The sequence below is a fragment of the Oryctolagus cuniculus genome, chromosome 19 (assembly GCF_051225735.1).
Source record: "Oryctolagus cuniculus isolate XC-2025 breed Fujian yellow rabbit chromosome 19, ASM5122573v1, whole genome shotgun sequence".
Lineage (NCBI taxonomy): Eukaryota > Metazoa > Chordata > Mammalia > Lagomorpha > Leporidae > Oryctolagus > Oryctolagus cuniculus.
This window is the reverse complement of record NC_142885.1, coordinates 63,197,262-63,216,474: the sequence shown is the minus strand read 5'-3', so window position 1 is coordinate 63,216,474 and position 19,213 is coordinate 63,197,262. Positions and strand designations below refer to the sequence as shown.

The 19,213-nt window shown below is 55.8% G+C and overlaps 1 protein-coding gene across 1 annotated transcript in view; it reads right to left on the bottom strand.

Moving 5' to 3' along the window:
* TEKT5 (tektin 5) overlaps nucleotides 1-18,848 on the bottom strand; it is a 39,062-nt gene extending 20,214 nt beyond the window's left edge. The window contains exons 1-5 of the mRNA XM_002711748.6: nucleotides 18,256-18,848; nucleotides 14,893-14,976; nucleotides 14,261-14,331; nucleotides 7,452-7,595; nucleotides 3,216-3,438 (exon numbers count right to left, since the gene is read on the bottom strand). Of these exons, the coding sequence (XP_002711794.2) occupies nucleotides 3,216-3,438; nucleotides 7,452-7,595; nucleotides 14,261-14,331; nucleotides 14,893-14,976; nucleotides 18,256-18,828 (1,095 nt within the window). The 5' untranslated portion in view covers nucleotides 18,829-18,848. The remainder of the gene's footprint in view (nucleotides 1-3,215; nucleotides 3,439-7,451; nucleotides 7,596-14,260; nucleotides 14,332-14,892; nucleotides 14,977-18,255) is intronic.
* Nucleotides 18,849-19,213: the final 365 nt, after the last annotated feature.

Genomic DNA, 19,213 nt, shown 5'->3' with positions numbered 1-19,213 from the left:
GCCTGAAGTGCCGTCATCCAATATGGGCACCAGTTTGAGTCCTGGCTGCTCCACTTCCAATCCAGCTCCTTGCTAATGTGCCTGGGAAAGCAGTGGAAGATGGTCCAAGTCCTTGGGCTCCTGCACCTGCATGGGAGACCTGGAAGAAGCTCCTGGTTTGGGATCGGCCCAGCTCTCACCATTGTGCCCATTTGGGGACTGAACCAGTGGATGGAAGATCTTTCTCTCTTTGCCTCTGCCACTTCTTCTCTGTAGCTCTGATTTTCAAATAAATAATAAATCTTTTTAAAAAAGATACTGGAAATTTGAATTTTTACATCAAATCTCCATTTTCAAATATTTTGAAACTATGATAGTATGCATATTCAGTCATGCAGCTATATTCGTAACAGCCCCAAACTGAAACCCACCCAAATGTCTCTCAATAGGTAAGCAGATAAGCCATGGCCCAGCCACACCATCACATACAACGTGCGCTACCCTTACAACCCAATACCCATGCCATCCCATCCACACTTCCCCAGTCATCAGGCTGAGGAAAGAAGTCAACTTTTAAAGTGCCTGTAGGGTACGTCTCCGTTTCTGTGAGTCTAGGAAATGCAAACAATCTCTATGAAAGTAGTGATTTGTGAGAGCAGGCGGGGAGAGGCTGAGGGGCCACAGGGGGTTTTGGGGTGGCCCACGTGCCACGGCTTGACTAATGTCATGGCCTCCCAACTTCTATATGTCAAAACTTTACTCATTCACACGTTGATTTCTGAGCGTATCAGTGACACTGTAGATTGTTGTAGATTGCTTTCACCTACTGCACAAGGATCCCAGGAACAGCAGGAGGTATGGTGGGTGGGGGCTGGGCGGGAGGCAGATTTGAGACTGAATCTGGAGGGAATAACGCAGTGAAAGCTGTAACTTCCTCATGCCCGCTGGGACCAGCCTCTCGGTCAGGTACTTTACCTACATTAACTCCGGGAATCCTAATAGCAGCCCTCACTCAGATGCCTTTTTTTTTTTTTTTTTTTTTTTTTTTTTTGACAGCTAGTTAGACAGTGAGAGACAGAGAGACAGAGAGAAAGGTCTTCCTTTGCTGTTGGTTCACCCTCCAATGGCCGCCGCGGCCGGCGCATCACGCTGATCTGAAGCCAGGAGCCAGGTGCTTCTCCTGGTCTCCCATGGGGTGCAGGGCCCAAGCACTTGGGCCATCCTCCACTGCACTCCCGGGCCACAGCAGAGGGCTGGCCTGGAAGAGGGGCAACCAGAACAGAATCCGGCGCCCCGACCGGGACTAGAACCCGGTGTGCCGGCGCCGCAGGTGGAGGATTAGCCTACTGAGCTGTGGCGCCAGCCTCAGATCCATTCTTAACTACTTCCACAGGTAGGAGCCCGACGCACAGACAGGTGAAGAAAGTTGTCCAAGCTACGAAGGATTCCCACCCCAGCTGTCAGCCTCTGAGTCTCTGCTTCTAACCCCACTGTGTGGGGTGGAAGCCAGTGTGATGACCACAGCGCCAGGATGCAGGGGCCGCCCAGAGGTGATGTGGACAACCAAACTGGGGGGTCAGGAGGGAGTGATGGAGGAGGGGACCCTTGAGCTAGACCCCTAAGCAGAGTCAGCAAAGCTGCAACCAAGGGGCCAAATCCAGCCTAGTGCCTGGTGTTGCAACTGGAGTCTCCCTGGCCCCCAGCCATGTACACAGCGTCTGTGGCTGCTTTTGCAAGACACAGGTAGAGCCGAGTACTTGTGGCAGGGACCACATGGCCTGCAAAGCTGGAAACAGCCACTCTCTGCCCTTTCATAGACAATGTTTGCCAACCTCGTTCTAGAAGATTCACAGGAAAAGTGATCAGTGAAGGGCAGAGTACAGGAACCTGTGCCAACTCGGCCTCCCCGAGAGGGCTCAAGTCTCGCCTTTCCCTCTGCCATCTGTTGCCACCACCTTAGCACAGGTGGCCTCTCCACGCTCCCTGTGTCCGCTCTTAACCTCGGCCACCCTCCCGCCACCAGGAGGAACAGAGAGATCAGCCAAACCGTGAGTTTGGTTCCTGGTGCTTTCCTGTTTCAAACCCTTTGAAGTCTCCCACTGTTTCCAGGATAAAACTCACAGCAAACCCTCCACCAGGACCTACCAGGACCCCACGATCTGAGCCTGCCGCCTCCCTCAGCTTGATCCCAGACACACCCTGTACTCCGCGTCCTCTCCCCCTGCTCCTGGGCTGCCAAGCGCCCTCTGAATCTGTTCTCCGTGGCAATCTCCCCTGCTTGTCGATTGCATCCAGCGCAGGGCCCCCGGGAGAATCTGACTCATCCGCTCCTCATGCTGATTACATCTTGCAATTATTTCATAGAAGCTTCTGTTTTGTCTGCTTCCTCCAAATCCCAGGCCAATAGTGGCAGAGCGGGTGGGCGCCAGCTGCCCCCGGAAGTCCCTTCAAGTCCCGTCAGCAGCCCACTACACCTCCCCGGATACAAGCACAATCAGAAAGGGGTGCTGTTTTGCCAATCCACACCCAAGGCCAGTCCGCTGCCCCCACCGACCCCCTCCAGCCAGGCTGCAATGTCTGTGTCCTTCCTGGCTATGCATTTTGTAGCCATCACTGCTCCCCAACCAGAACAGGACAGTGACCGTATTCACGTGGCTCCTCTCGTATTCCTAGCGCCTCACACAGCCTCTGGCGCTCAGTAGGCACTCATCACTCCCGTCGAGTTGTGGGGACAAGTTCCGTGCAGAAAGCACTCCCCTGGGTGGGGATAGGGGGTGGGTGGGCAGCACCCTGCTGCTTCTGCCTCAGATTGTGGTGCAGAAGTACCAGGAAGTGGACGGCAGAATTTGGAAGTCCTTCACTCATCAAATTCAAAACACAGCCGACCATTGAGAGGGGAGAGAGAGAGCCCACAGGTTATGTTTCCAAAGAAGCTGGTGTGGGCAGGGACAGCGGCCTCCTGGGGCTGTGTTATGGACACTCAGACAGGGAGTGACAGGCTCTGGGGGCCATCAGGGGCCAGCTGGGTGCGGTGCTGACAGCCAGGCCAAGCTCCCAGCTGCATCACCCAGTGAGCAAAGAACTTAACCGCAGGAAGCTCAGCTCCGAGCCCTGTGGGAATGGACAAGGTCATAGACCATGGGACGGAGGGGACCAGCTCCTCGGCTTGTTACTGCAAGGACCTACCAGGTGAGGGCTCAGCGGGGGGTCCAACGGGGCCCCGCACATCTGCTCACCTTGGCCAGCTGTGTCTGCAGCTTGTTCTTCACGTCCGTCACCTCGGCGATGCGGGCGTCGAAGGCCAGGTTGGTGTCGGTGAACTGCTTCCACATCTGGTCGGACAAGCTCTCCATGAGGTGCTCCACCTCCTCCCGCAGCCGGATGGAGTTGGCCCGCATGTTCTGCGAGTGCCTGATGTTGTCGTTGCTGAACTTGGCCCAGGTCTCGGGCACGGAGATCCTGCAAAAGGCCCCAGGGCAGATGGGACGCTGGGACGCAGGTGAGGGCCCTCCTGGGGTGGGAGGGCCAGGGTGATTGGCAGCATCCCTGGCCTTTGCCCGCTAGGAGCCGACAGTGTTCCCCCGCCCCCATCAGTCATGACAACCGGAAGTTTCTCCAGACATTGCCAAATGCCTACTGGAAGGCGACACACTGGAGCCGGTTGACCACCACTGTCCTGACCCACCCCTCATTTCACAGAGCGGGCAGCGGCAGCCTCGAGGGAACAGTAGCTGTCAACAGGGCACTCAGAGATCTTTCCCCGGGTGCCCACCACCACCACTCAAACCCCAGAGAGGCCGAGCAGCCGGCGCTGGGCACGGTGGCCCAGGCCTCCCCTCTGGGTGCTGAGCCGCGGCCACGCTCCTTTGGCTGACTGATCCATTCCAGGAACGGTCTTTGGGCACCTGCCGCCTGCCAACCTCGTCTGAAGCACTTGGGATAGAGCCACAAACAAGAGTGGAGACAGCCCTGTCCACGTGGGGATTCATTTCCAGCGCCGGGAGCTCAACGACCCACCAAGGAGGTATTCACTCCTGGGCCATGGAGGGATTTGGAAGCTGGCTGATGGGAGAGACGAGCAGAGCCGGGCCATTGTGTGCCAGGGAGTGCAGCCGAAGCAGATGCACAGATACAGAGCCCCTCACCCTCGGTTCCGCTGCTGCTTGTTACCCACAGTCAACTGCGGTCCAAACAATATTAAATGGAAACTCCCAGAAATAAGTAAATCATAAGTTTGAAAGTGACTTTTATTACAGTATATTGTTATAGTCTACAAAGTCTACAAATTATTAATCTCTTACTGTGTCTAATTTATAAGCTAAATTTCATCATAAATGTTCATATATATATATATGAAAACACAGATACACAGGGGTCCCAACACCATCTGTGGCTTCAGGAACGTAAGCCCCACAGTTGAGAGGGCGATGTACTCCGAAGTGGGGAGGGCTCCTGGATTAGCAGATGTGTGAACTGTCACCAGCCCAGCAGTGAGGGCACAAGCAGGGGTCACAAGAGCCCTGGGAGAGGACCCCTGGAGGATCCCAGGCCTGGGAGGAGGGTGAACCCCCACATGCGACATGTCAGGGACTCCCTTGGTTTAGACAACACAAAGTTCTTTGCGGCAGCCCACATAACCACATAAATCCTTGCAGGAGCCAACCAATGGGTGCCGGGGGTTTGCTCCTCTGGGAAGCCTGTGAGAGGGGGACACGTCCTGTGAGCTGGCTTCAGTCCACTAGAAAACTTTGCAAGGTCTTTTCCAGCCTGAAAGTCAGAGCTACACAGAGAGAGAAGGAGAAGCAGAGAAAGAGAGAGGCCCTCTATCCACTGGTCCACTCCCCAGTTGGCTACAACGGCCTGAGCTGTGCCGATCTGAAGCCAGGAGCCAGGAGCCTTCTCCGGGCCTCCCATGTGGGTGCAGGGGCCCAAGGATTTGGCCATCTTCTACTGCCCTCCCAGGCCACAGAAGAGAGCCGGATCGGAAGTGGAACAGCCAGGACTCAAAGTGGCTCCCATATGGGAAGCTGGCACGGCAGGTGGCAGCCCCCCCCGCTACGCCACAGCGCTGGCCCCAGAGCCTGCAGTTTTAAACAAAGCCGACTTTGACGCTCAGGCAGCAAGAAGAAAGGAACTGTCAGCCATTTAGAAGCACCCTTAGGTTGCGTGGGGAAGAGAAACTATAAAACTCGTCCGTGATGAGATAGTTTTTGCACGGCTTTTGCAAGAGTCAAAATCAAGCGATAAATACATGCTCTGGCCCTGGACACAGTCACTAAATGTCCCCCGTAACCTCTCCAGACCTGGCCCTGCTTCCACAAAGCCCTGAGCTAGCACAGCCACGGAGCTGTCAGTCAGCGCTATCCAGCCCTGGCCCTGCAGCGGGAGTCGCTGGAGGAGGGGCTTTAAATAGCAGGCCCCGCCTGGCATGGAGCTCAGAGCCAGGTGCCAGGTTCTGGGACAGCGGCCCTCCCAAGGCCCCGTGCACGTGGGCTGCCGGGGCTAAGTGTGGCTCACCCAGCCAGCACCCAGGGGCGTCCGCCCTGTCAGGAAGAGGAGGAGGGTGCCGGGAGTAATCATTGCCGCCGAGCCCAGAGGGCCATCTCAGCATTTTCATCTTTGTTAAGATCCAGGAAGTGATCCAGGCTTGGACCAAGCAGACAGGCCAGGAACCTCCTCCCTTCGTCCAGCACATTCTTTCTTAAGCTCAGCAAGTACTGATCGCACAGCCGTGCAGGCCAACGGCACTGCCAAGTATTTGGGGAAGACAGTGTTTCAAAGGAGCTTTATTTAGGTGCAGAAAATTTCAAAAATCCATGATTTTTTTCATAAAATGCATTTTCCACAAAATTTTCAAAGACCTCCTTATAATGCATGCAATTTTTAAAAATTGCTTCAAAATAAGCTTATCTTTTAATTCTATTTTCCCAAAACTTTTAGAAGAACTTTGTATGTGCCAGAGACGTATAAAGAGATCACAGACAAACATTTGGCTCTGTGGTTAAGAAGCCTGAGTTGGCCAGCACCGCGGCTCACTAGGCTAATCCTCTGCCTGCAGCGCTGGCACCCCAGGTTCTAGTCCCGGTCGGGGCACCAGATTCTGTCCCGGTTGCCCCTCTTCCAGGCCAGCTCTCTGCTGTGGCCCGGGAGGGCAGTGGAGGATGGTCCAAGTGCTTGGGCCCTGCACCCACATGGGAGACCAGGGGGAGGCACCTGGCTTCTGGCTTGGATCAGCGCAGCGTGCCTGCCGTGGCAGCCATTTGGGGGGTGAACCAACGGAAGGAAGACCTTTCTCTCTGTCTCTCTCTCTCTCATTGTCTAACAAAAAAAAAAAAAAAAAAAAAAAAAAGAAGAAGAAGAAGAAGCCTGAATCCCACACGCGAGTACCAGGGCTTCGTTCCAGGCTCAGGCTCTTCACCCCAATCTCCCGCTATTTCAGGGATGGCTCCAGTAACCGGCTTTCTGCCTTTCACATGGGAGACCTAGACTGAGCGCCTGGCTCCCGGCTTTGGCCTTGGGCCAGCCCTGACCACTGTGGGCATTTGGGGAGTGAGCCAATGGATAGGAATATTCTTTATAATAAATCATGTTAAATATAAAGGGGGAGGGGGTCACGACAGTCACCCCCGGAGCAGCCCTCTCTCCAGCCCTCACTGCCCTGTTTTAGTTCTGCATGAACCCCCATTAAGGCCGGGGCACGCCCACAAGAGTGACACGCATGCAGAAGGCCCCCGCCTTGTGGCTACCATGACGCAGGCATGCACTGGATAAAGACTCTCTGTTCCCATTCTGCACCAGGCTCTGCACACGCATGTCACACACCCACTGTTTTAGGCTCACGGCAACCCGAGGAGGCAGGGTACTACGTTTCTTCCTGGGGTTCAGCTGCAGGAAGGAGGCCCCGAGAGATGAAGTAACTTGCCCAAGTATTACCACAGGGGCAGGGATCTGCAGCCAGGCAGCCTCACTCCAGCGCCCACTTTCTGAAGACATCGCCGGTGCTGGGGGCACCCACGGCTCTCCTGGCCGGGCCCGAGTCCCTCCCCGTCTGGGGGACAGCCATGTTGTTTCAGGATTGATCTGATGCAACTGCTGAGTGGCAGTGGCCCTGTGACCCTCACAAAGCCCCTCAAAGTTTCCTTCTGGAACCAACCCTGAGCCAGATGGAGCAAAGATGGAAGACAGTGGCGCTCGGATCGCGTGGCTGACTAGCTCCCATGCCCTGGCTCGCTGAGCCTGGCGGAACCTGCCCCTCTGCCATCCCCCGTGTGCCTGTGGCTCCCCGACAGCCCTCCAGGAAATTCTGTTTTGTCTTCAGTGAGCCAGACTTGGATGCTACTGCTTGCAACAGAGGCTCCCCCAACTCAGCCACACACACCTCGGACCTGACCCCTGCAACAGCCTTTGGCCGGAGCGGAAGCCCTTGTTCCCAGTGGCCGTGGCCAGGGCTGGGGACGGAGCCCGACACTCACGTGCCATCGACTTTCTCCATGCCGTGGAAGAAGCTGAGGCAGTCCGACGTGTTCCTCAGGTTGAAGCACCTCTCGTCGATAAACTGGGCCGAGTGCTTGTCCTCGATGTCTCTCTCCAGGGCATGCTGAGAATCTCGGTTGTCCCTGCAGGGAGGAAGCTTGTCTAGTGGCTGCGCACGGCCCCAGAGGCCCCACGGAGGCCACACAGGTGGGGGCAGAGCCCGGGCTCCCAGGAGGGTGCTCCGTCCACACAAACCTTGCAAGCCCCCTTCCCACCTCCATGTCCCCACCACACACCCAGAGCCCCCCCCCCAGTCTCCCACCTCCCACCAGCCCAAACAGACCTGACGTCGTCCTACATTAGAACAGAGATGGGCAAATATTGGCTCTAAGGGGCCAGCGCCGCGGCTCACTAGGCTAATCCTCCGCCTTGTGGCGCCAGCACCCCGGGTTCTAGTCCTGGTTGGGGTGCCAGATTCTGTCCCAGTTGCCCCTCTTCCAGGCCAGCTCTCTGCTGTGGCCAGGGAGTGCAGTGGAGGATGGCCCAAGTGCTTGGGCCCTGCACCCCATGGGAGACCAGAAGAAGCACCTGGCTCCTGGCTTCAGATCAGCGTGGTGCACCGGCCGCAGCGTGCCGGCCGCGGCGGCCATTGGAGGGTGAACCAATGGCAAAAAGGAAGACCTTTCTCTCTGTCTGTCTCTCTCTCTCACTGTCCACTCTGCCTGTCAAAAAAAAAAGAACAAACGCTGGGCCAGAGTTGCCCCTCAAGCTGTGGTTTGCTGACCTGATTTGGAAAAGCCTCTATGGAGTCAAATCACTTCACCAATCATCCCACCTCCCCCTGTGCTGGACACAGAGGGATAAGACATCAATGAGACAAATGCAATAAAAATAGATCCAGTGCCGAACACGAGGGCAACAGTGTAGGCCTGAGAAGGCTACGACGCAACACAAGGAGGAAACCCTTAACTGGGGATGGGATAACAGTCAGGGAGGGCTTCCTGGGGAGGTGTCCGAGTCAGGTTCTCCTACCAGAGAGGAGCTGACATCGTACACAAAGTTGTGCAGGGAGGTCAGGATTCCAAGCTGAAAGGTCACAAGTGCGAAAGCAGAGACGCTAACAGGAGCCTGCTCATGAGGCCAGGCAGGCGGGCAGAGACAGGTGCAGTCAGTCGGTAAAGACAGGAACCTGCTAGAGGGGAGGACAACGGGGCAGGTCTCAGGGCTCGGGGCTCGAGCCTGGAGGGCTCGCATCTAGGCTAAGAAGCTTGGACTTGGGGGGCCAGCGCTGTGGTGTAGCAGGTAAAGCTGCCGCCTGCAGCACCAGCTTCTAATATGGGTGCTGGTTCAAGTCTCAGCTGCTCCACTAATTTTTTTTTTTTTTTGGACAGGTAGAGTTATAGACAATGAGAGAGAGAGAGAGAGAGAGAGAGAAAGGTCTTCCTTCCGTTGGTTCACTCCCCAAATGGCCGCCACGGATGGCGCTGTACCAATCCAAAGCCAGGAGCCAGGTGCCTCTTCCTGGTCTCCCATGGGGTGCAGGGCCCAAGCACTTGGGCCATCCTCCACTGCACTCCTGGGCCACAGCAGAGAGCTGGACCGGAAGAGGAGCAACCGGGACTAGAACTGGCGCCCATATGGGCTGCCAGTGCCGCAGGCGGAGGATGAACCACGTGAGCCGCAGCGCCGGCCCCGCAGCTGCTCCACCTCTGCCCCAGCTCCTGCTGAAGCACCTGGGAAGGCTCTTCAGAACCACTTTCATGATTCTTGCCAAATACCAAGGAGCTGTACTCCTATTTATTTCTTTTTCTTTTTAAAAATCACTTTTCAAATGTTCATAAATGTATTTTAAAAGGAAAACGCACAGGCCTGTGCCTTTCGAGGAAAACCTACAAGCCCTTCTGCTAACGGGTCATCACTTCAGACGTACATGCTACGTAGACGCTAACTACCCAACCCTAGCTGACATCCGGGGCCTCCAGCTCAGTGCCTGCACCTCCTTCTGTTCCCATGACGACTGAAAAGCGTGTGAGAGCAGTCGGTGCTGCAGACGTGGAAGCAGCCATCAGGACTTTCATCTTCAAGTATTTGGAGGAATCAGAAGAGAGCGAGGGAGAACTTGCACTGGGTGGGGCCATGTCCAGACCTCAGCTAAATGGCGCCTCGTGCTGTTCTCTCTAGTCTGTTCTAGTCCCGGTTGCTCCTCTTCCCGAGCGAGCGAGCGCCTCACCAGCCAGCTCCCCCTCCGCTGTCTGCCTCTCTAATCCTCGTCTCTTTCCCACTTTACGGTTCCTCTGTCTCTCTTCCTGCTATGGATGCTGACTGCTACTGGACCTTCAAGGAGTCCACAAGCAAGAAAATTCAACCATGCCGGTGAGTGCACAGCCACCCCTGTGCACAGGAGGTCACGTCAGGGCAGGGGACACCAGCCCGGGGCCTTCGGGGCCTTCTGCACTGTTAGCGCCGTGGCAAACGGGGCCCCGCCTGCCTAGAACATGCGTGGAGAGCAGAGCTGTCAGAGCACTAGCAAGGCCCCGGGCTGGAGAGTGCAGCTGGCCTGGCAGCCTGGCTCTCGTCAACAGACGTCCCCGACTCCTCTTCTTGGCTCATGACCAAGGGCCCGGCTGCTGCTGAGGCTCACCCTGCTGTCAGCGCCCCAGGAAGAGCCCATTCCTGCCCCCACGCGGGCCTCAGGCCTGGCCCAGGAAACCCTGCGAGTGCCAGGCCGGCTACCCCGGCGGCCCGGCAGAGAGCTCGGCTGATGCACTCGGGGCCCGAGCTTCATGAGCAGAACCCCAGTCCCTGCAGCAGCAGCACACGGGATGCCAGACGTGACGTGCTCTTGCCAACAGGGGCCGCCCAAGGACAGCCGGCCTCTGCCTCCAGGCCCCTCCCAGGGCGGTGGTGCCCACCTCTCTCCCTGCCCTCCCTCCTGCCGCCTCCACTGAGTCCATCAGCGTCCCTCTCTGTCATAGCCTCTCCCTCTCTGTCCATGTCCATCTCTCTGTGTGTCTGTCTCACCTCTTGATTTCTCTCTATCATATCTGTCTCTCTGCTCCCCTTCTTTCTCTGCTTATCTCCCTGTGTCTTTCTGTCTCTCTTTGTAATTTTAAATTTGTTTAGAAATATACTTAAGAGGCGGGGGAGGGGCAAGCCAGTGAGCACACCCCTATCTGCTGGTTCACTCCCCAAATGCCCACAATAGCCCCCAGCTGGGGCCAAAGCCAGGCACCTGGAACACAATGCAGATCTCCCACTTGGCTTGCAGGAGCCCACTTGTGTGAGCCATCACTGCTGGTCTCGGGGTGTGCACAAGCAGGAAGCTGGACTCCAGGATCCTACCCAGTGTCTACACCACTGCCCCAGTGTCTTTCTCAATGGCAACACTCATTCTGCGTCTGTCTCAGCCTCAGGGCTGCTCGAGTCTCTAGTTCTCCCAGATCCCCCCCTCTTGCTACCTCGCACAAGCAGCTCCCTACATCAGCATTGCCCCTCCAGGGTCCAGGCCCCCCAGCTTCAAGTCTAGGCTTTGTGCACTCTGCCAGCTCAAACTGCCCCACGCCCCACACTCCAGCTCTCCTCGCACCCTCCTGTCATGTTGTGCACATCCTTGTGTCAGGCACGAGTGGAAAACTTGCTTCTCTTGTCATAAACAGGAAACCACAAAAAAAAAAAAAAAGGAGAAAGAAACAGCATAGAGAACCCAGCAGTAAATCCATGCATTTATGTTCAAGTGATTTTCAACAGAGGTTCCAAGAACACACAACACGGGCAGGACAGACTCTTCAATAAACGGTGTTGGGACAACTGGGATTCCTCGTGCAGAAAATGAAGCCAGCCCCTTATTCACACCATAAACAACAATCAAGCCACAGTGGACTTCAGACTTCTGCATAAGGCAGAAACTGTAACACCACCAGCAGAAAGCACAGGAGAAAGTGCTGTGACAGTGGTCTGGGCAATGGGTTTTGGACACGAGCCCAATATCACAGGTAACAAAAGCAAAAATGGACAAATGAGATGATCTCAAACGGAAAAGGTTCTGCCCAGCCAAGGGAACAATCAACAAAGAGAAAAACCTATGGAATAGGAGAAAGTATTTGCAAAAATTGTATGTATAAGGGGTCAATATCCAAAATATACAAGGAATTTGAACCCAGTAGGAAGAAAACAAATAACCACATTTTTAAACAGGCATTTGGCCCAGTGATTCGGATGCCTGTATCCCTGTTGCAGTGTCGGGATTCTACACCCGGCTGCACCACTGACTCGAGCTTCCTGCTAATGCAGACCCTGGGAGGCAGCAGTCACGGCTCAAGGCACCGGGTTCCTGCCCCCACATGGCAGACCTGGACTGACTTCCAGGCTCCTGACTTAGGTACCAGCCAGAGGGGCATTGAGGACATTGAGGGAATGAACCAGCAGATGGGAGCTCTCTCAGCTTCTCTTTCTGTCTCAAGTAAATTAAATACAAACAAAAAAAAAGCATTTAAAAAATTGGCCAAGGATCCATGCACTTCTCAAAGTAGACCTTCAAATGGACAGCAGGTTCATGAAAACATGATCCACTGATCACTGGAGAAATGTCAGTTGAAGCTGCAATGAGAACCACGTGCTATCTACTGGAATGGCTACTGTACCAAACAGCTGGAAGGTGCGTGCATGATTGAGCATGCGGGGAAGAGGGAGGCCCTGCGCACCACTGTTGAGAATGTAAATTGGTACAGTCATTACGGAAAACAGTGTGGAAGTGCTTCAAAAAATGTAGAAGTAGAATTACCACATGATCCAGCAACATCATGTCTGGGTACAGATCTGTGGGAAATTAATCAGCCGGCGCTGTGGCATAACGGGTGAAACTGTGGCCTGCATCCCTTATGGGTGCCAATTTGAGTCCCGGCTGCCCCATTTCTTATCCAGCTCTCTGCTATGGCCTGGGAAAGCAGTGGAAGATGGCCCAAGTGCTTGGGCCCCTGCACCCACGTGGGAGACCTGGAAGAGGCTCCTGGCTCCTGGCTTCAGATCAGCTCAGCTCCGGCCATCACAGCCATCTGGGGAGTGAACCAGCAGATGGAGGACCTCTATCTCTCTCTGTAACTCTGACTTTCAAATAAATAAGTAAACAAATCTTTTTTAAAAAAGGAAATTAATTAACACGTTTAAGAGGCACCTGCACTCGTGTGTTCACTGTGGCACTATTCACAACAGCCAAGGTACGGAATTAACCAGAGTGTCCATCCGTGGATGCATGGGGAAAAGACAAGGAGCACCACTCAGCCTTTTAAAAGCCCAAGGACATCCGATCACTTGCGACCGAGTGGATGAACCTGAGTGAAAGCAGCCAGGCACAGAAAGGCAAGTGCCGCATGGTCTCCTATGTGCACTTTGACAAAGCTGGGCTCATAGAAGTACAGAGTAGAGTGGTGGCTGGCGGGGCTGGGGGGAGATGTCGGGCTAAGAATGCACAGTGTCAGAGCAGATGTAATTTCAAGAGGTCCCCAAGCTGTCTACCCGTCCCGAGTCCTCTGACCCTCAAGCAGCATGTCATTTTTTTTTTCATTTTGTTTGCAAGGCAGAGAGAGACAGAGACCCAGAGAGATCCTCCATCCAAAGCCAGGAGCCCAGAACTCAGCCCAGGTCTCCCACGTGGGTGGCAGGGACCCAAGTCCTCAAGCCATCACCTCTGTCTCCCATCCAGAAGGCAGGCCGGCACCACCAGCCTGCGCCCTGTCGTCCACGCCTCTGTGTCAGGAGTCACCAAAGAAGGGAAACCAGCAGAGCGGCGTGCCCTGGAAGTCAGCGCCAGCGCTAAGCGGGGAGCCTGCCTCTAGAGAGCCAAGGGCCAGGAGCTTAGCTGTGGGCCCAAGCCCCGTAAAACTCAAGCCTCCCTTTAATTAAGAGAGGGGCCTCCAGGCCCATCACCATGCCGCTTACACAATCTTCCAAGAACAAGAAGTTGATTCCTTTTGAAGACTCCGGGCTCAAGGCGTCTGCCAGCTCCCTGGTGGAGATGCCCCAACCCCTGGCCTTGTTGCCAAACGCATCCACCTGCTGCCATTTCCCAAGGTTCAAACTCACCTGGGGAGGCCACAGGTGAAGAAGGGCCTCAAGGAGGCCAATGCCCTTTGGCCAAGACTCTCATAAACAAGAGTAACCAGTACTGCACTGGCGCATGCAAGTGGATTGCTTCTCTTTGAGTAACACCATCACCATCTTGGTGGTTTCCCATGGGTCACTGTGGTAGCACTGGGGAACTGGGACTCTATTCTTTTCTTCGTGGAGAGCTGGTTTGTTTTTTTTTTTTTTTTTTTTTTTTTTTCTGGACAGGGAGAGTGGACAGTGAGAGAGAGAGACAGACAGAGAGAAAGGTCTTCCTTTACCATTGGTTCACCCTCCAATGGCCACTGTGGCCAGCATGCTCTGGCCAGCGCATCACGCTGATCCGATGGCAGGAGCCAGGTGATTCTCCTGGTCTCCCATGGGGTGCAGGGCCCAAGCACTTGGACCATCCTCCACTGCACTCCCGGGCCACAGCAGAGAGCTGGCCTGGAAGAGGGGCAACTGGGACAGAATCCAGCGCCCCAACCGGGACTAGAACCCGGTGTGCCGGCGCCACAGGCAGAGGATTAGCCTAGTGAGCTGCGGCGCCGGCCAAGAGCTGGTTGTTAAGCATGACCAACACACCATTCATCCAAAGAACCACCCAGAGACCAGCGGGCCCCTCTGCCTTGCCCCCTCTCCCCTCCCCGCAGAAACCTGGGGCTCCCAAAACAGATCCCAAGGAGAGGGGAGAGAAAGAAGCCCTTACCGCATCTGGATATCAATTCTCTGAGCCAATTTCCTCAACTGTTCTTGGCAGCATTTTAGCAAATCCACTTCCTGAAACAAAAAACGTCAGAGCAGAGCCTCTTAGGAGCTCACGGGTGAGAGCCCTGAGCCCTCGCCTCTCACCGCCCACCCAGAGCGCAAAGGCCCGGATGCTTCCTGCCTCAATCCACGTTCACCCAGGCTGTGGGAGCTCTTGCTTTCTTTGCCTGACTTTTTCCTTTTCATTGCTTTATTATTACTTCCGGATCAAAAGACAATGTAGCACCCCTATGCGCCAAGTGCCCACTCGCAGATTTATATCCTTCAGTTAAAGAATGCACATCAAGTGGACCAGAATAGACACATAGTAGGTGCTTGGGAAACACCAGCTCTCGTCACTGCTCCTGCTGGCCGTACTGTTCCTGCTGTTACACCCATCTGGAGATGGCACAGGTAGAGTCAGATGACCCCACTCCTCTCTGTTCCTAAACTGCAGCCTAGGCTCCCACCCTTGCTTCCTGAGCCCTCGTGTTCCTATGTGGCTTCTGCTCCTGGCAGGTAGCACAAAACCCCCTCTGGCCAGCTGGCCCCCTCCTCCCTCAGGGGACTGGGCAGACCCAGGAGGTGCCTTACCCGAATAAGGTTTTTCTCCACATTGTCATGGACCAGGTCAATCCCGATCCTTTTCTCTCGGTGGTACAGGCACTCCAGGGCCACCTGCAGGGGGCAGAAGGAAACAGCGTCTTCTCTCTGCAGCTCCAGTCAGCCTTTGCTTCAATTTTTTCCCTCATCCAAGAAACCTGGGTGCCTCATCACTGAGTCTGGCAAGCTTCCGCCTCCCAGGCCCCCTGGATGGCGCTGTGGGATGCCGTGGCCAATCCCGTAGAAGATGCAGGGCCCAAGGGGAGAAAGCAGGGTAAGGCCACGTGCTGGGGACCCACTGGGTTCAGGGGTAGGGGCCAGCACCCCTTCGTGTAATCGCCATCAGCTGTGTCCAAGCCTGCCCATCTAATAAAAATACAGTAAAACTCCACCCTAGTTTCAGATAAAATGGTATCAGCTGCCATCCTTCCTCTAGCCTCCCTCCTAAGTTCAAAGCCAGGCTTAGCCACTTATTGTGTGCACTCGGGCAAGTCATGTCACTCCTCCACCCCATCTCCTGGCATGCAGATGGGCACAATATTGGAGCATCCTGATGTCCCACACGCTGGGCATGCCGCTCCAGCCAGCATGACAAATGCGAAGTCCTAACACTGGCCCTAACTATTCCCGAGTGTGTGTGTCAAAACGTCTCTTGGGAGATCTCCAAGTAGAGGGAAAACTTTTCAACGTGATCAGGTCCAAGTGAGACCCAGCAACCTTGCTGCCCAGCCATGGGCCTTACGGCTGTCATGGGGAGCCGAGCAAGACGCTAAGAGATGGCGAGAGAAGGGGCTGCTCAGCGGGGAAGATGGTGATTGGCTGCTAGCCTGTGACATCACAAAGACCAGCAGGGCCGGGAAGGAAGCAGGGCACGGGGTGCAGGTGCACCTGGGAACGCACTGAGTCCTTCCAGGAGGCCCCTTCTGAGCTGTGCCCTGTCGAAGGGCCTGGGGTGGTACAATGAACTAGGAAGCATCCCTGCTCTCACACTGCCTGTGTTCTAACAGAGGCGACAGGACACAAAGAGCCTGGATCCTTTGGGACTGTGATAATGGCTGCAATGAAAGCACCCAGGGTGGTGTGAGGGTGTGGGAGGTCAAGGGGGAGACAGACTGAGACTACATCGTGAGAAGCAGAAAGGAATGGGAATAGTGTGCCAGGAAGAGGGAACAGCAGGTGCGAAGGCCCTGGGGTGGGAGGAGGAGCAGGCAGAAAGCCACTGGACCTGGAGCAGAGGAAGTCGGGCAGGAAAAATAGAATAGCATGCAGGGTTAAAGAGGGAAGGGTAGAGAAACTCAGGAATGAAGATCTTAATTTCTGGGAGTCCAAGAAGCCAGGGGGTAGTACTGAGATGCAGTGTAACTTTTACCACTCCCCCTCTGATGCTGGGTGGAGAATGGGTTGGGGGAACTCAGGAGACAGTGGGTCACCATCATTCAATGAGCGGCTACCTGGGCTGGCGCTGGTGTGGAAGCCAGGACATGGAAGGGTGTGGCTAGAACTGAGACGCTGCTGGTGCCCCCGCCACTCAGCGGCTGATCCACAGAGGCCACAGGCGAGCAGGCGGAGCTGGTCCTTCCAGACAGGCGGGCAAGTGGGCAGAGGGGGTTGGGTGGGAGGAGGGGCAACAGGGCCCAGACACTGCTGCAGGTCTGAGAAGCGGCCCTGAGCTGCCTTAAGGAAACAGCGGCTCCCCATCCTGGGTGGGCTTGCGAGTCCCAGAGTGGTGGGAATCGGAGCCAGGGCTCCCGGGAGGACCTGGAAGCAGGATTTCTGCAGAAGCAGGAAGTCTCCAGACAGAAGATCCTGAGTGCACCCATACTCCAGGGGCAGGGACACGCTCCTGGGTGGGCACGAGGCTGATGCTGCCCACTCCTCCCCCAGCGTCCACGCAACAGTCCACGGTGTCCCCGGGACGTGGAGGGAAAGATCGGCAGCCAGGGATCCCAGGGGAGTTCTGGCGAATGGGTACAACATGGAACGCAGGATGGGCCATCTAGAGAAACCTAGACATCTAGAGATTCTCTGACAGAGACAGCCAGTGTCCCACCCCCACGTCCTGTCCCGGATGAGGCTTTCAGGACGCTCCTTGCACACTGGAGCATGCAATGTGAAATAGGAAGCCTCCTGCCCACGGTGGGACAGAAGCTACAGGCTATGGACGGCAGAGCAGCAGGAGGCCGCGTGGCTGCCCAGGACGAGCCTGCAGCATCCTGCTCTCTCCCGCTGGGATCCCCGTCCGTTCCATGCAGCCTAACACCGTCCTAATGGGTGTGCACTGAACCAGTGTTCACGGGGTCCCTGCTCCACAAGCCACACTCGGTCCTCGGCTGGGAATAACCCAGGGCATGGCCCCAGACAACAGTCCCTCAGCACAGACATCATCGACGCACAGCTACACTGAGCTGAATATCGGAGACACAGCAGCCAAAAACCCCTGCGCTGCTGGAGCCTGTATGTATTCCAGGGGGAGAGAAAATCGACCCCGCAAGGGAATGATGGAGCGTGTTAGGAGATGAGGGTGCTCTGGAGAAAAACAGTTATTTTTAAAGATATCATTCAGAGGGCCATCACACACATGCACACGCATGTACCACACATGCACAACACATGTACCTATGTGTTGATGAATCCCCTGCAATTCTCCTGTAACCCCAAGAAGAAAAAATCGACCCAGGCTAAGAATCTCCCACCTCTTGACTGAGCTTACCCTGGATTGACTAAGAATATGTTTTTACTGGGGCTGGGGCTGTGGTGTGGTAGACTAAGCCTCTGCCTGCAATGCTGGCATCCCATGTGAGTGCCAGTTCGAGTCCAGGCTGCTCCACTTCCCATCCAGCTCTCTGCTATGGCCTGAGAAAGCAGTGGAAGATGGCCCAAGTGCTTGGGTCCCTGCACCTATGTGGAAGACCTGGAAGAAGCTCTTGGCTTCAGATCGGCTCAGCTCTGGACTTTGAGGCCATCTGGGGAGTGAACCAGCAGATGGAAGACCTCTGTCTGTCTCTGCCTCTCTGTCTGTAATCTACCTCTCAAATACTCAAATAAATATATTTTTTAAAAATTAAAAATTTTTACCTTAAAACCCATCATCCAATGGATCTTCAAAAAGTTCATAGAAAATGGGGATTTTTAAAAATACTATTATGTGGGTCTCAAAATATTTTTGCATTCCAATCGTTTTTGCACCTTTTAATTTCATTTTCCCACGAACTTTCTGAAGCCCCCTGGTACAGAACGACGCAGCTCAAACCGACCTGCAAAGTACACTTCACCTCGACCCTCTGGAGAAGGCCAGCGGAGCGCGCGGCCGGCCCTGCACCTGCTCTGGCCGCGGCAGCACGCGCACGCGCTCACCTGCAGCGGGCAGTTCACCTCCTCGGCCGCGCACTCCAGTCTCCGCTTGACGGTCTCCAGGCTATGGTTCTCGGTGCGAAGCCGATCGAGCTCATAGCCCAGCTCGGACTTCCAGAAGCCAATGTCCGACAGCCTCTGGCCCAGGTTGCGGGTCGTGCCCTCCTGCATCTGGCGCGTGAGCTGGTCCTTGTCCTGCATGAGCCGCAGGGAGTCGCCGGTCAGCCTGCCGGCCCACAGCCGCGAGGCCTCGGCCCCGCGCACCTGCCGCTCGTTGGCCTGGTCCCAGTCGCGCGGGCTGAGGCGACAGAAGAGCGCGGAGCGCAGCGCCGGCAGGATGGTGGGCGGCCGCAGGGGCGCGCGGCACTCCTCCGGGCAGGTCTGCGCGTCCGAGACCTTGTAGAAGAGGCTGGGCCTCCAGCAGTTGAGGTAGCGGTACCCGGGCAGGTAGTAGGGCTGGTAGCACTCCTGGATCACCGGGGTCTGCGCCTGCGCCGCGGGAGGCAGCGTCGCCAGGCTGCACACCCTGCGGGGGCCGCAGTAGCTGGCGGTCTGGCTGGTTCCCAGGAACTCCATCGCGCACTGACAGCCCCGCTAGGGCAAAGACACTACCAGGAAAGGGGAAGGGGCTTCTCTTGGGCACGGGTAGAACCTCTGTGACTCAGCGCCGGTGTCATAAAGCCCGGGACAGGGGCTCTGGGCAGTGCCCTTGCTCACGTGCAGGCCGGCTGGGGCCACCTTGTCCGAAGGAAACAAACAGAGGCGAACTTCACAGCCCACAGATTGAGGTCTGCTTCAGCAAACTCCAGCCCCTCCGGGCCAGTCTGGCCAGGCTTGGTGGTCTTCCTGCTTACTTCATCCCCAAGATGCCAGCCAAATGGCCCACTGGGGCCTGGGACCCTTCACAGCCCAGATGTGTTGGGCTGAGCGGGAGCAGCTGAGCTCCAGGGACGGCACCCTG